Source organism: Bufo gargarizans, chromosome 8, assembly GCF_014858855.1.
Source record: "Bufo gargarizans isolate SCDJY-AF-19 chromosome 8, ASM1485885v1, whole genome shotgun sequence".
Classification (NCBI taxonomy): domain Eukaryota; kingdom Metazoa; phylum Chordata; class Amphibia; order Anura; family Bufonidae; genus Bufo; species Bufo gargarizans.
Window position 1 is genome coordinate 131,642,002 of NC_058087.1, and position 15,283 is coordinate 131,657,284.

Below are 15,283 nucleotides of genomic sequence, written 5' to 3' on the forward strand. Positions count from 1 at the left end.
TTTAACAAACTCTTCTACCTGCAATCAACATATCACCAGCAAATAGTTTAGGTATTCTTTTCCTTTTTATACATTTCCTTTTCTGGTTCTTCTTCAAATGTTTTACATCACTGGCAGCGTTTTTTTCCCTTTTCCATGCCAGCCTGCCACAGTTATTCTTCAGCACTGTATTGCTGTTCAGGAGAATATTAGCAATGCAAGGGACTTTTTTTCAATTTCAGCAAAAATGCTCCTTTTGGGTGGAAATTGGATATTAGGGCCAGGGGCAGGAAGTTCATATGTCCATACAGACAGGATACAATAAAGTGGAAGGGATTTCTGGAAAGAGTAGGACTAGGCTTACATCCATGTTCACATTTTTGTTTTTGTGTTCTGTCATAGGAACAGAACAGAAGAATGACGACAGTGCCATCACATCGTGGATATACAACAGTGCCCGACACACTCCTGGGACAATAACTGGGTCCGTCAAGCTCTTACCATACAACAACGCTATTCTGTCTGGACTTGGACAGAATGACCTAGGATGCTACTAATGACTGGTACCTACCTTAGGACTGTCTCCTCCAGATGTTTCTGTCTGTTGGTCAGTTGCAGCTTTTGCACATTCTGCTACCAGCTTGAGCTCTGATGCTATGTTATGTATGAAATGTAAACCCGAAGATCCTGCCCCTCGAGGACTGGCAGGACAGGAATTGGGAACACTAGAAACAGAAAATGTTTCAAGAACAATAAGTGACACATTTAACCATAAGAACATTCAAAGCTTCATATCAAGGTGAAACATTTGCATTAGGACATTCTGGTACTCTGTTCCGGCAGAGAAGCAGAATATTGGCATTGAATAATGGACACCCCCAGAGCCCACGATCCATACTCATAACGCGACCCCTCGTGTTTCCGTCAAGAATGACGGCATTCTGCGCTTTACAAAAAACAAAACACTGAATGCGTGTAACTAAGTAAGAATACACAGTTATGTACTTCGCATGACCAGATGCAGCACTCACCATCCATAAAGGGCCATGATTTTATGGATGGCGAGTGCTGCACCTATTCAGTTTTCATGCAAAGTACATTATTAAACTGGTATTTGTAGGCTGGGCACCACAGAAGTGATAAGTACCCAAGTTCATAGATCACAACTGCGAAGGTGCCAAAATCCCTAACAATTGTTCAAATTCACCTGAAATGAAAAAAAACAGCAACGTTCCTTAAATTAAATCTGGTTGTTTTCTGTCTACGGCACCTATACTGGTTTCTATGTTGCCATGGCAACAAAAACCCCAGCGTAACATAGCTGTGTTAGGTAAGCAAAAATATAAAGGACAATCACCATCAAATTCATTGGGTTTTCAAAGCATTATATTACAGCATCACAGCGTCCATCTGTGGTCACGCTTTGGCTGCTTTCTGGAGCCCTGGTATTATCTGCTCTCAAAGAGTTAATGGGTTGCCCTACAGTACATATTAGAGGTACATATGGTGACATCTGTGTGGGGCATTGCATCTATATATTCGGCATGTGTCCACAGCACTGTATACAATGAAGAGACTGATCGGTGGAGGAGCGGAGAGATGGCCCCTCACCAATCTAGTACTGAACACCTTTCCTATGGACAGGTCATCAATATTAAAATCCTGGACAACACCATTTACAAAAAGACTTTACGTAAAAGTAGCCTCACCTGATGGTTCCAGTCGGTGAGGGTAAGGGACTGGCAAAGCTTCTTATATCTGGTTCCGGTATGTGGATTTTCAAGGGTGAAATGTGACGATATATAGGTGAAGGCGGCATGGGAGGTTTTACCTCCTTTTCCTGATAAAGAGCGCAAAACTTTATCTTTATGACAGTGCTGGGGAACCGGAATGTACACCTGTCAGAAACAAAGTATTGTAAGTCTAAAAGCAAGGGTAAGGCTACTTTCACATCTGAGCTTTGGGTTCTGGTTTCGAGATCCGGGAGTTCTGTTTATGGCCAATGTATTGTGAATGAGGTATACTCCATTCAGGATGCATCAGTCTGCAAGTGGCAGTTCTGTGTCCGGTCATTGAAATGGAACAAACTGGTTCAGTCACTAAAGTCAATGGTGCCAAATCAGGTTTTTTTTTCCGGATCCTAAAAAAAAAAAAAATGATCCAAATTTTACGGTTTGTCCCATTTTGATTTAACACAACCTCATCCTAAAGGAACAGAGGCATCTTGATGTGTTAAATCGATCGGAATCGTTTTGGTCCGGTTTTTGAGATCCTCTACCATATCTCAAAACCAGAAACCAAAAGAGTAGCCTAACACAATATCATCAGCTCCAGTACAATGGCTTCAGAAAACGAAACCATCCTGAACGCATGTCCATTTAGAGCATATGAACCACCACATTACAGAATCAACTACATAAACACTCAAAAGGTTGAAATGAAGAGTGGAAGTCCGAGTGGATGTGATTTGCAGACAACGCAAGGCCTACATTTGGCTTGGATCCAGCACTGTTCTCTTGCGATGAGCACAGCGCACCATGGACACAAACCCACGTCATTGTCTTTATTTTTCTAATAAAGATTAGTCATTCAACACTTATATGGTGGATTATATTCCAGGTCTCAAAATTCAGCATCGGAAACACTGGCAAATTTCATTCCAGTTTCTGTAGTTATGGTGTACAAATTATGCTCCATGACACTTTCTGAGCACAAGGAGGCAATCAGAATGAAAACATCCAGTGATCATATATTACAGGCTCCAAAGTACTGGAAAAAGATTCCAAATTCAAAAATAATTTATACGCGGACCTGCCGTGAATGTTCGCTAGGGCCCCGTGATCCAGTAAACTTGTCTCCATCACAGTGCATGAAAGCTAGGAACAGCTTAGGGCATGTTCATATCTATTCGGGGCCCTGACTGCAGATTCCGCCAAAAAGAGCACACAAAAAAGGCCAGCATGTGGAGCTTGGAAACTGAACAGATCCTATCAGAGGTCCGTTTGTGTCAGTTGTGCGCCAGATTCAACACTTCCACTAGCGCAAATGTAAATGTGCCATAAGGTTATGATGGAAAAAAAATGTAAATTTACATGTTGATAAAGATGTATAAATTAAAATGGGTGAAATATGCACACTGTTCGTGTGGATAGGGCATTATTATTATTTATTTTAAAGCGCCATTAATTCCATGGCGCTGTACATCCAGACGGGGTTACACAATTATAGAAATACAATAAACAAAAACTATTAACAGACTGGTACAGAAGGGGAGAGGGAGAACACAGTAGGTGAGGGTAATAGGCTGCTCGTGTGGTGGCAGCATGCTCATTGCAGACGTGAGAAATTACGTCGATTGTGTGAAGAACAGAGGAGGAGGTCTTGTGAGGATCTGAGAAAATGTGCGGGGAAGTATCGAGAAAGCAGGTCAAAGATATAATGAGGGTCACAGGTAGTAGTCGGCCTTATGTGTACTTGTTTGTATTTCAGGGCATGCAGAAAAACACTGGATGGCCTAAAAGCCACACTGATCTTTTAGGAATGTGATAACCATGTTCACATGCATTGTCTCATCTGTGTCAAAATCTGCAAATGAATCCAGCCATGTTTACCTAGTTCTGTGTCCATGTACATAAGAAGTCCAGCCCCCAAGAAGATTTGACTTTTGATTTTCCCTCCTTCATAAGTAGTCATAGCAGGACATCCCACGGGTTACAGAAGCCCGAGCAAAACTTGTCCTGTAGGCACAGAAGCCTATTGCCTAATTCTGCAGTAGCCGCACTACTGCATTTTTTAAGTAAAACAGATGGTGTAAAGTTCAACTAGACAGTCCATAGGTGCACCAGCTCTGTCCTCCAGCACCTGCCCCCATGCCATCATAAGTCTGGGTGCTGATGTTCTATAAAACTTCATGTCACAGTATTCAAGAAATAGTCCTGACCCACTTCCAGTGAATGGAACTAATTTTAAGTAATCGTTATATTACCATAAACTTGCAGTGAGAACTCATGCGGTCAAACCATCACCCACTTGTGCTGTCCAATGACCACACGTTTTCAGGCTGCCATTAGTCTCTGCATTTGGTTGGGGTTTTGTGTCTGGGATCTCCTACCACAAGGTTTACAATCAGCATTGATTACTGGACTGTTTATTATTGTCATGCAATTAGGGGGAGGGGGGCACAATAAAGTGTCACAGCCAACTGTCACCGGTAATTAAAAGTGGCCATACAGGTCTTTCTCCTCTACAGTGAGTGGTAACCATGGAAACACACCAAAAATCACATTGATTGAAAGTGTGTGACCTTAAGCTAACTTCTCTACTGATATTTTGCACAAGGCCATCCTTAAAGGGAACCTGTCATCAACTTTATGCTGCCCACACTAACGGCATTATAAAGTAGAGACAGGTGAGTTGATTTCAGCGGTCTGTCATTTATAAGAGACTAGCAGAAGGACCCGTGGTTCGCACGGGTATATTTAATCTATTTCATTTAATGTTTGTGTCATTAAAAGATATCGACAGTATCCACTATAACAGTGACACCTACAGCACCACTGTCTGCAGAGCTGTGTATCTAATCCTATCCTGTGTGATACTGCCTGCTGAGCTGTGTATCTAATCCTATGTGATACTGTCTGCAGAGCTGTGTATCTAATCCTATCCTGTGTGATACTGCCTGCTGAGCTGTGTATCTAATCCTATGTGATACTGTCTGCAGAGCTGTGTATCTAATCCTATCCTATGCGATACTGCCTGCAGAGCTGTGTATCTAATCCTATTCTATGTGATACTGCCTGCAGAGCTGTGTATCTAATCCTATCCTGTGTGATACTGCCTGCTGAGCTGTGTATCTAATCCTATCCTATGTGATACTGCCTGCAGAGCTGTGTATCTAATCCTATCCTGTGTGATACTGCCTGCTGAGGCTACTTTCACACTTGCGTTCAGAGCGGATCCGTCTGCATTATATTGTTAAAAAATTTCAAAGTGTGAAAGTAGCCTGAACGGATCCGTCCAGACTTTACATTGAAAGTCAATGGGGGACGGATCCGTTTGAAGATTGAGCCATATTGTGTCATCTTCAAACGGATCCGTCCCCATTGACTTACATTGTAAGTCTGGACGGATCCGCTTGCCTCCGCACGGCCAGGCGGACACCCGAATGCTGCAAGCAGTGTTCAGGTGTCCGCCTGCTGAGTGGAGCGGACGCTGAACGCTGCCAGACTGATGCATGCTGAGCTGATCCGCGTCCACTCAGAATGCATTAGGGCTGGACGGATGCGTTCGGGGCCGCTTGTGAGAGCCTTCAAACGGAGCTCACAAGCGGACACCCGAACGCTAGTGTGAAAGTAGCCTGAGCTGTGTATCTAATCCTATCCTGTGTGATACTGTCTGCAGAGCTGTGTATCTAATCCTATCCTGTGTGATACTGCCTGCTGAGCTGTGTATCTAATCCTATCCTGTGTGATAATGCCTGCTGAGCTGTGTATCTAATCCTATCCTGTGTGATACTGCCTGCTGAGCTGTGTATCTAATCCTATCCTGTGTGATAATGCCTGCTGAGCTGTGTATCTAATCCTATCCTGTGTGATACTGCCTGCTGAGCTGTGTATCTAATCCTGTCCTGTGTGATACTGCCTGCTGAGCTGTGTATCTAATCCTGTCCTGTGTGATACTGCCTGCTGAGCTGTGTATCTAATCCTGTCCTGTGTGATACTGCCTGCTGAGCTGTGTATCTAATCCTGTCCTGTGTGATACTGCCTGCTGAGCTGTGTATCTAATCCTGTCCTGTGTGATACTGCCTGCTGAGCTGTGTATCTAATCCTGTCCTGTGTGATACTGCCTGCTGAGCTGTGTATCTAATCCTGTCCTGTGTGATACTGCCTGCTGAGCTGTGTATCTAATCCTGTCCTGTGTGATACTGCCTGCTGAGCTGTGTATCTAATCCTGTCCTGTGTGATATGGTCTGCCGAGCTGTGTATCTAATCCTATCCTGTGTGATACTGCCTGCTGAGCTGTGTATCTAATCCTGTCCTGTGTGATACTGCCTGGAGAGCTGTGTATCTAATCCTGTCCTGTGTGATACTGCCTGCAGAGCTGTGTATCTAATCCTGTCCTGTGCGATACTGTCTGCCGAGCTGTGTATCTAATCCTATCCTGTGTGATACTGCCTGCTGAGATGTGTATCTAATCCTGTCTTCTGAGCTGTGTATCTAATCCCATCCTGTGTGACACTGTGAACAGCTGATCGGATTGGGTGACTGGTGTTGGACCCGCTGAGCAGATGGCCTGTCCTGAGGATAGGATATCAATATTAAAGTCCCATAAAATGCCTTTAATGTCAGTGTGGGGCTCGGTGGCGGGTCTCCACCCATCAGACTTTTTGGCCTCTTTCACACAAACAATACGCATTGTGTCCGGATGCGTTCAGGATGCGCTCTGTGAAACTTGCACCATTTTAGTCAGTTTAGTCAGTTTTGTCTGCATTTGCATTCAGGGTTTCAGTTTTTTTCCGCGCGGGTGCAATCAGTTTTCATGCGTTTTTCCCGCAAAACGTTTTTCACGCACGTGAAAAAATAAAACAAAGAAAACAGAAGGTTTACAAACATCTCCTAGCAACCATCAGTCAAAAATGCATTGCATCCGGATTTTCACTGAAGCCCAATTCACTTCTGTGGGGTCAGGGCTGTGTGAAAACGCAGAACATAGAACATGCTGTAATTCTCACGCAACGCAGAACTGATATGTGAAAGAAAAAAACGCTCATGTGCACAGACCCATTGAAATGAATGGGGCGCTATCCGTTCACTTCACACATCGCACCTGCGAGGAAAACTCACTTGTTTGAAAAAGACCTTATATGTACATGTGTTGCGCCATTTCTTGACGCTGAAAAGTTGCATTAATTTTTTTATAATGATAGTCAATGGCGTTGTACAGCAACATGCTGCGACTGTGATGCGACAGTCGCAAAAATATCATCCAAGTTGGACTTTTGTGTGACTGCCGTGTCCTAGTCGAAGAATGCCAAAGTGCGACACCACTGACTATCATTACAAAAAATGCTGCTCGACATTCACATCGCAGTGCAGTTGTACCCTTACTGCCGCCAGGTAGCCCTAGCCTTATTACAAACTACATTTTAGGGGGAACCCAAAGAGTAGCAGTATGGCATTATATGTGTACGTATACAGTATGTGCACCAACTGAAAGCCAAGTCATTTCTAGATACGGTATTGAAGTAGCACAATTCTGCAAACCAGGGTAGAGGATTGTTTTAAAACTTTATTACCACATCCAAACTTTTCAAAGCCATTACTTGATGAGGTCACACTCTGAAAAGCTGGAGGCTGATTCATTTGTACATTACCTACAATTACACAAAAAGCCTGTAAGAGGGTTTTGTATTGAAATAGAGAAAAACTGGATCAGCAGGAACACATACATGGCCATTTGCTGAAAGACACATGCCTGGCCTCAGCAGCGGCTGGCTTCTCGAGCTAAAGCACGGTGGTGTTTACACTATAAACAGCTGAAGTGCGTTACAGCGTAACAGTCATCCTGACAACAGAAAGATTCCATGTTCACAAGAGTCGAATTTCCATACTACAAATCCAACACATACTTTACTACAAGATCAGCGGCAACGATCCAGGGCTTACACACTGATCTTTGCCGAGATGTGCTGCTACAGGATTCCACATCTAACATCCTACTGATATTCCTACTGCAATGCATGGGGCATTTCATACCCCATTCACATACCCATATTTATTACTGCTTGAATTCTGCACAGAAAACCGCAGATTTCCTGGACAATCAGAGCAGAAATGAGTTTCCACGTCCAAATTCCCGCCACGGATCTGTCTATGGCAGCATGTCCTCCATTCTCCATTTACTAGGACTGAGGCAATGACGGGTAGCTGACTACTTTCCCAAATTCCCAAACAGGATAGACAGCACAAAAATGAAAGTGATACATTTATACACTCGACAAATAATCTGACCCAAGAGAGAATCAAAAGAGCCACCCCATAAATGCACATCCAACCATTAAAGAATAAAAATATATATAAAGTTTATTAGACACTTCCTCAGGGATTGCTCCGGCGACACGCGTTGGGCGCTTGTTATGTTTCCAGGTCCACTGCACCAGCTGGCTATGTAGGTTTGGCTCTTGATATTTGACCCCATGTCGGTCTGTTTGCACCTTCAATTCTAGTGGTCTCACCTTACCTTACATTTGCTATATGTGATTTATTGTTTTGCTTTATATGCTGGTTGATAACGCATACATTTATATGTGATAATTCAGTGGACCTGTGTGTGTCGGTTACATATATTTTATTGCATACCGCACTTTGTTCCATATTGTATACAATTTTTTAATGCGTGTGTGTTGTTGTGTCTAATAAACTTTATATATATTTTTATCCTTTAATGGTTAGATGTGCATTTATGGGGTGGCTCTTTCGACTCTCTCTTGGGTCAGATTATTTGTCATATGTAGTTTCACCACCCTTTGCACTCCTTTAAGTATTTGGTGTGCCCCCTGTCTCTTTAAACATTTATACACTCATTGATAAAAAATTAAAAAATAATAATAATATTAATGCACCAAGAAGTTGATGGAACTGAATGAAACTTTCTATGTGTAAACGTAACAATGACATTTGTAAGTGATTACAATATTAGAGTGAAATGATCATTTTATTGCTGAAATGCAGGCACGGATGAGGATGAGACCAACACTGATGCCTTCAGCTGCCAAGTGCACGTTACAGATCAGCCTGCTTTTCTTCTATAAATCTAGGGTCAGAAGCCATTTAACCCCTAAATGCATAAATGCAGTATATGTACACAATTGCATAAAGCAGGCTGCTGCGATTCCACCCCTCACTTAATCCTTCTGATCGCGGCATCTGTGGAGTTAAGCAGCGGGATGCTGATTCCTCTGCCTTCCAATCGGAGCCTCCACAGTGAAATTGCAGGGCTTTAATCAGTTACCATGGCAACCTTAACTTTGTTGAAGCCTACCATTGCTGCTATGTTCCCTGCTGCTCTGTGCACGTGGCACAGCTCAGCAGGGACAGTGTAAAAACCCTATTGGCTCATGCACACTAACATATTTTTCTTCTATGTCTGTTTAGTTTTTTTTGCGGCCCGTATGTGGAGCTATTCAATTCAATGGGTCAGGAAAAAACGGAAATGACTGTGTGCATTCCGTATGTCCACATGGCCATTACGCTAAAAAGATCGAACATATCCTGTTATTGTCCGCTTTGCGGACAAGGATAGGCATTGTTACAATGGATACGCAAAAACAAAAACGCATGCAATACGGATGTCACGTGAACATCACCCATATTTTTTGTGGATCCATATTTTGCGGACAAAAAATACATACGGTCGTTTGCATGAGCCCTTAGGGTGAATAGGACATGGGATTAAAAGATCCCAGGTTCTAGCTCCCTAAGGATTCTAATAGGTAATAAATAAAAAGCAAAAAAAAAATATTAAAAGTTTAAATCACCCCTTTTCCAATTTTCCATATGAAAATATATAAACAATAAAAAAAAACATATTACCGTATATTTCTCTTTAGAAGACGCACCCCAGGTTTAAGAGGCGGAAAAGAAGAAAAAAATTTTTTTCATCAGACCTCACATCAGATCAGACCCCCATAAATATCAGGACATCAGATCAGGCCCCTATATCAGGACATCACATCTGAACCCCTTATCAGGACATCACATCAGCCCTTCATGTCAGAACCCCATCAGACCTTATATCAGCCCATAGTGAGACCCTCCTCAGACCTTATATCAGCCCACATAGTGAGACCCGTCAGACCTCAGATCAGATTAAAATAAAAACCTGTCCTGCACCGCAGCTCCTCTCCACCTCCTTCAGAAGTCTCGCTCCCGTCTCCCCGGCCGGAACTGCTCTGTCACCTGACTGCGTGCAGTGTCAGGCCATAGTGCGCGCACTACGTCCTGACGCTGTACGCGGTCAGGACAGTGCAGCGCCGGCCGGGAAGACAGGAGAGGAATAAAGGCCGGGAGGGTGAGTATTACAAGCGCTTGCAGCGCTTCACTCCTTACTCCCGGCACCTGAAGCATACTAGCTCATTAGCATTCGCATTATAAGACATTTTTACCCACTTTTGGGGAGGGGGGTAGAGTGCATCTTATAAAGCAAAAAATACGGTAGGTATCGCTGCGTACGAAAGTGTCTGAACTATTAAAATAATGGAAAAAAAAATAATGAATAAGCCCCCCCAAAAAAAAACTTGAATAAGGGACAGTGCCAACTGTGCTCGTATTGTAGAATTTTTTTCCTGCTTTCCAAAACAAGACATTAACCCCTTCACGCATTTGGACAAATTGCAAGTGACTTACGCATTTGGACGTACAGTGACGTCCAAACTGCTTACCGGAATTTACCACAAGAGGAACCCCATAAAAAATAAAAATAAAAAACACTGACAGAATTAAAATTTTTGCCCACTTTACCTCCACAAAAATAAATAAAAAAATGGTATAAAAAGTGATCAACAAGACATATGTAAACAAAAACTAAAGCCCGTCCTACAAAAAACACGCCCTCACACAGCTACATTGGTGAAAAAAAAAAAATAATGTTATGGGCCCTAAACTAATTTCAGCAAATTACATGTTAGAAAACCTAGTTGCCGCTCCTTCCCTTCTGAGTGCTGCCGTGTCCTCAAACAGCGGTTTATGACCACATATAGGGTGTTCCCGTATTCTAGAAAAAATGCATAACAAACCCCTTACCCCTTGTGAAAATGAAAAATTTGGGGCTTAACTTTATATTGTAAATAAAAGTTAATGTTTCGGTTTTTTTTAACACTTTTTGGGTCAAAGAATTCACTTCACCCCTAGATTTATTCCTTGAGGAGTGTAGTTTCCAAAATGCGGTCACTTTTTGGGTTTTCAAATGTGACTTGACACCGGCAAAATCTGCCCTCAGTGAACCGTACGGCGCTCCTTTCCCTCTGCATCCTGCCATGCACCCATACTGCAGGTTACAACCACATATGGGGGTTTTCTGTAAACTGCAGAATCAGGGTAATAAATATTGAGGTTTCTTTGACCATTAACCCTTGCTGTGTCACAGGAAAATTGGATTTAAATGGAAAATCTGAACAAAAAAAAATAATTTTTAAAATTTCCCCTCCAATTTGCTTTAATTCTTGTGCAACACCTAAAAGGTTAATACGGCTTGTAAAATCAGTTTTGAATACCTTGAGGGGTGTAGTTTCTAAAATTGGGTCATTTATGTGTGGTTTCTACTATGTAAGCCCCACAAAGTGACTCCATAACTGAACTGCTTCTAAACTTCTAAGCCTTCTAACTTCCCGAAAAAAATAAAATAACATTTTAAAAAAAATGATGCCAACATAAAGTAGACATATGGGGAATGTAAAGTAATAACTATTTTATGAAGTATGACTATCCATCTTAAAAGTAGAGAATTTCTAATTTTGAAAATAGATAATTTTTCTGGATCTGTTATACAAACACCCACATAGTTATAGGGTCCGTGCTGTTTTTTCATGTGTCTACGATTTTATACAGTGCCTATACCTCTGTAAAAAATTGGGGAAAGCTCCAATGCATGCTGCATACCGAGCTATAAGCCCTAGAGGCAATGTCATTCTATAGAGGCACACCTATATCTATAGTATAATGCACTCAGAAAGTTGCAACCTTGTGCATTTCTTTTTTCTAAATTTTCCCCATCAATCTGCACTCAATACCCCATAATGACAAAGTGAAAACAGAATGTTGGAAACCTTAGTAACATAGTATACAAGGTCGAAAAGACATTTGTCCATCCAGTTCGGCCTGTTATCCTGCAAGTTGATCCAGAGAAAGGCAAAAAATAAAACCTGTGAGGTAGAAGCCAATTTTCCTCACTTTAGGGGAAAAAAATTCCTTCCCGACTCCAATCAGGCAATCAGAATAACTCCCTGGATCAACGATCTCCCTCTAGTAGCTATAGCCTGTAATAATATTACGCTCCAGAAATACACCCAGGCCCCTCTTGAATTCCTTTATTGTACTCACCATCACCACCTCCTCAGGCAGAGAATTCCATAGTCTCACTGCTCTTACCATAAAGAATCCTCTTCTATGTTTGTGTACAAACCTTCTTTCCTCCAGACGCAGAGGGTGTCCCCTCGTCACAGTCACAGTCCTGGGAATGAATAGATGATGGGAGAGATCTCTGTACTGACCCCTGATATATTCATACATAGAAATTAGATCTCCCCTCAGTCGTCTTTTTTCTAAAGTGAATAACCCTAATTTTGATAATCTTTCCGTGTTAATTACTTTACACAGTTTAGTGTAATCTTAATTTATACTTTACTATGCAAGCCTTCTACAAGATCATTAATAAATATATTGAAGAGATTAGGGCCCAATACTGACCCCTGAGGTACTCCACTAGTGACAGTGACCCAATCTGAGTGTGTACCGTTAATAACCACCCTCTGTTTTCTATAATTGAGCCAGTTACTTACCCACATACAGATGTTTTCTCCCAGTCCGAGCATTCTGATTTTATATACTAACCTTTTATGTGGTACAGTGTCAAATGCTTTGGAGAAGTCCAGATATACAACATCCATTGATTCACAGATGTCAAGTCTAGACATCTAGTTTATTGTAAGGGAACAATCGCTACATGGTTTCACATCTGGATCTGGAGATTTTCTGCCACAAACTAACTTTTCAAAAAGCTAGAGACATACTAAAAGCTTAGATTGATAGTGGTCTGAGTGCTGAGACCCCCAAGATCCCTAGAATGATACCTATATCACACTCTCTCTTGATGTTGAGGCTGGAATCGGCAGGCCCATAGACTTCTATGGTGCCCATCTCGTGCAGCGAGGAGAGATCGCAATGCACTTTCTATCCACGTTCTGGAGATTATAGAGGTCTTAGCACTCAGACCCCCACCGATCTAAACTTCAGTTGAAACGTTAGTGACGCTGTAAGATCTGTCATGTTGATGGACAGCCATCTTCAGGCCTCTCCAGAGGATGTTCAACTGGGTTCAAGTCAGAACTCTGGCTGGGCCACTCAAGGGCATTCACAGAGATGTCCCTAAGCCACTCCTGTGTTGTCTTTGGCATTGTTCACACATCAGTTATTTCGAGCCAAACCAGGTAGGGGTCAAAAACACAGAACAGGTGCAAATCTTTTCATTATACCTTATCTCTGTGTAGCCTCTACTCCTGGTTTTGGCTTATAAGTGATGGAAATAAATCACCTAATGTGTGAACTGGGCCTTAGCTGTGGACTTAGGGTCATTGTCTTTTGTTGGTTTCTTCAGACCAGATAATCTTGATTCTTACAGTTTGAGAATCCTTTGGTGCTTTTTTGCAAAACCCAGACAAGCTTTTCTGTATCTTTTACTGAGGAGAGGCTTCTTTCTGGCCACCTTGCCAAGTCCAGATTGGTGGGGTGGTGCAGTGATGTTCGACCTTATGGAAATTTCTACCATCTGCACAAAGGATCTTTGGAGCTCAGCAAGAGTGACTACTGGGTTCTTGGTCACTTGTCTTACAAAGGGTCTTCTCCTAGATTACTTCATTTGGTAGGACAGCCATCTCTATATTTTTTCACCCTTCTCCAGATCTCTAGGTAGTTCTTTCCTCCTCATGGCTTGGTTTTTGGCTGATATGTATGGTCAGCTAAGTTATATAGACAAGGGTGCACCCTTTCAAATCATTTCCGAGCAGCTGAATGTACAACAGATAGGCTCCAGTAAAGGTGTAGAAACATTTTAAAGATGACCAAGAAAATGGGAGGCCTCAAGAGCTAAATGTCAATAGCAAAGGGTCTGAATATTTATGCCCATACTGAATTTATTTTATTTTATAAATTTGCAAAAAATGTTGGGGTATATTCAATACCCCAAATTTTTAAAGTGAAAGAGTCTGAAGACTTTCCAACTGCACTGTATATAGGCACTCCATGTGCCACTATGTGGTCTATACATACAGCATTGCGGCATTCATGAGCCCTCTGGTTTGTATAAGGCCTTCTAAACACAAAGATGTAGTCTAGCATTTTCACACACTCTTTTATGCTGACATTTTTACCATATAGAAAAGGAAATGTCAGAAAAAAAGTCCAAAAGTTTCAACGTGCTGCATTATTTTTTTTAAATGCTAGAGAGATGAAAAACATCACTAGCGAAAAAGGCTTGTCTGCCATACATTTTATATTTTCCACAGACTTTCCACTTCCATCTCAGGACTCATGCACACGATTGTTCTTTCAGTCTGATACACTGATCTTTTCCGGATCGGATGCAGACCCATTCATTTAAATAGAGCTGAAATAGGGTTTACCATTGCAGTCTATAGAAGAATCAGTGCACTTTTATCAAGATCTGCCTGACAAACTTTGCTATGGCAGGCCTCAAGGCCTTCAGAAAGTCCCAGGATGGCATAGCAACTGAACAGGGGTCACCGGGGAGCAGATGCTGTGGGTCACAATTGACTACAGCAGGGAAGCTCAACCTGCGGCCCTCCAGCTGTTGTAAAACAAACTCCCATCATGCCCTGCTGGAGGCTGATCGGGCATGATGGGAGTTGTAGTTTTGCAACAGCTGGATGGTCGCAGGTTGGGCATCCCTAGACTACAGCATCTGAGGGATTAAGTCTGTGATCACACACACAACCAAGGGTGCCTGCTGTATAAAACCGTTGCCTGCTGTATAAAACCGTTGCCTGCTGTCAGAAGAAGCAATGGTGCACAGAGAGGCTTGGGCCCACCTTTAGTGCACTTAACAGTTTATTTGCATATGTATTAAAAGCACTTTTCTACTGAATGAATCAATGGATTCAAAGTGAAAGATATCATTACATTCATCTTATGATACTTTCACACTAGCGGCACGGACCTCCAGCAGGCTGTTCCGGCAGGTGAGCAGCCTGTCTGATCCGTCCTGCCGCTAGTGCACGCGTGCCCACGGACTACCGCTCCGGCCCTAATGACTATAACGATAGAAGTGCACTGATTCTCCCATAGACTACATTGGTAAACCCTATTTCAGCTCCATTTAAATGAATGGGTCTGCATCTGATCCAGAAAAGATCAGTGTATCAGACTGAAAGAACAATCGTGTGCACGAGTCCTGAGATGGTAGTGGAAACAGCCTGCCGGAGTCTCTTGCCACTAGTGTGAAACTAGCCTTACAAGGCACAATGCCTTGTTTAGCAGTGTATTTCAAGGTTACAGATTCCCTTTAACCCCTTCCC

General features: G+C 42.4%; 1 protein-coding gene across 2 annotated transcripts in view; it reads right to left on the minus strand.

The window, feature by feature from the left end:
• Positions 1–15,283, minus strand: part of FOXK1 (forkhead box K1) — a 45,449-nt gene that overhangs the window by 22,619 nt on the left and 7,547 nt on the right. For both annotated transcript variants that reach the window (XM_044303393.1, XM_044303391.1), the window contains exons 2-3: positions 1,689–1,877; positions 551–704 (exon numbers count right to left, since the gene is read on the minus strand). In XM_044303393.1, coding sequence (XP_044159328.1) covers positions 551–704; positions 1,689–1,877 — 343 coding nt within the window. The remainder of the gene's footprint in view (positions 1–550; positions 705–1,688; positions 1,878–15,283) is intronic.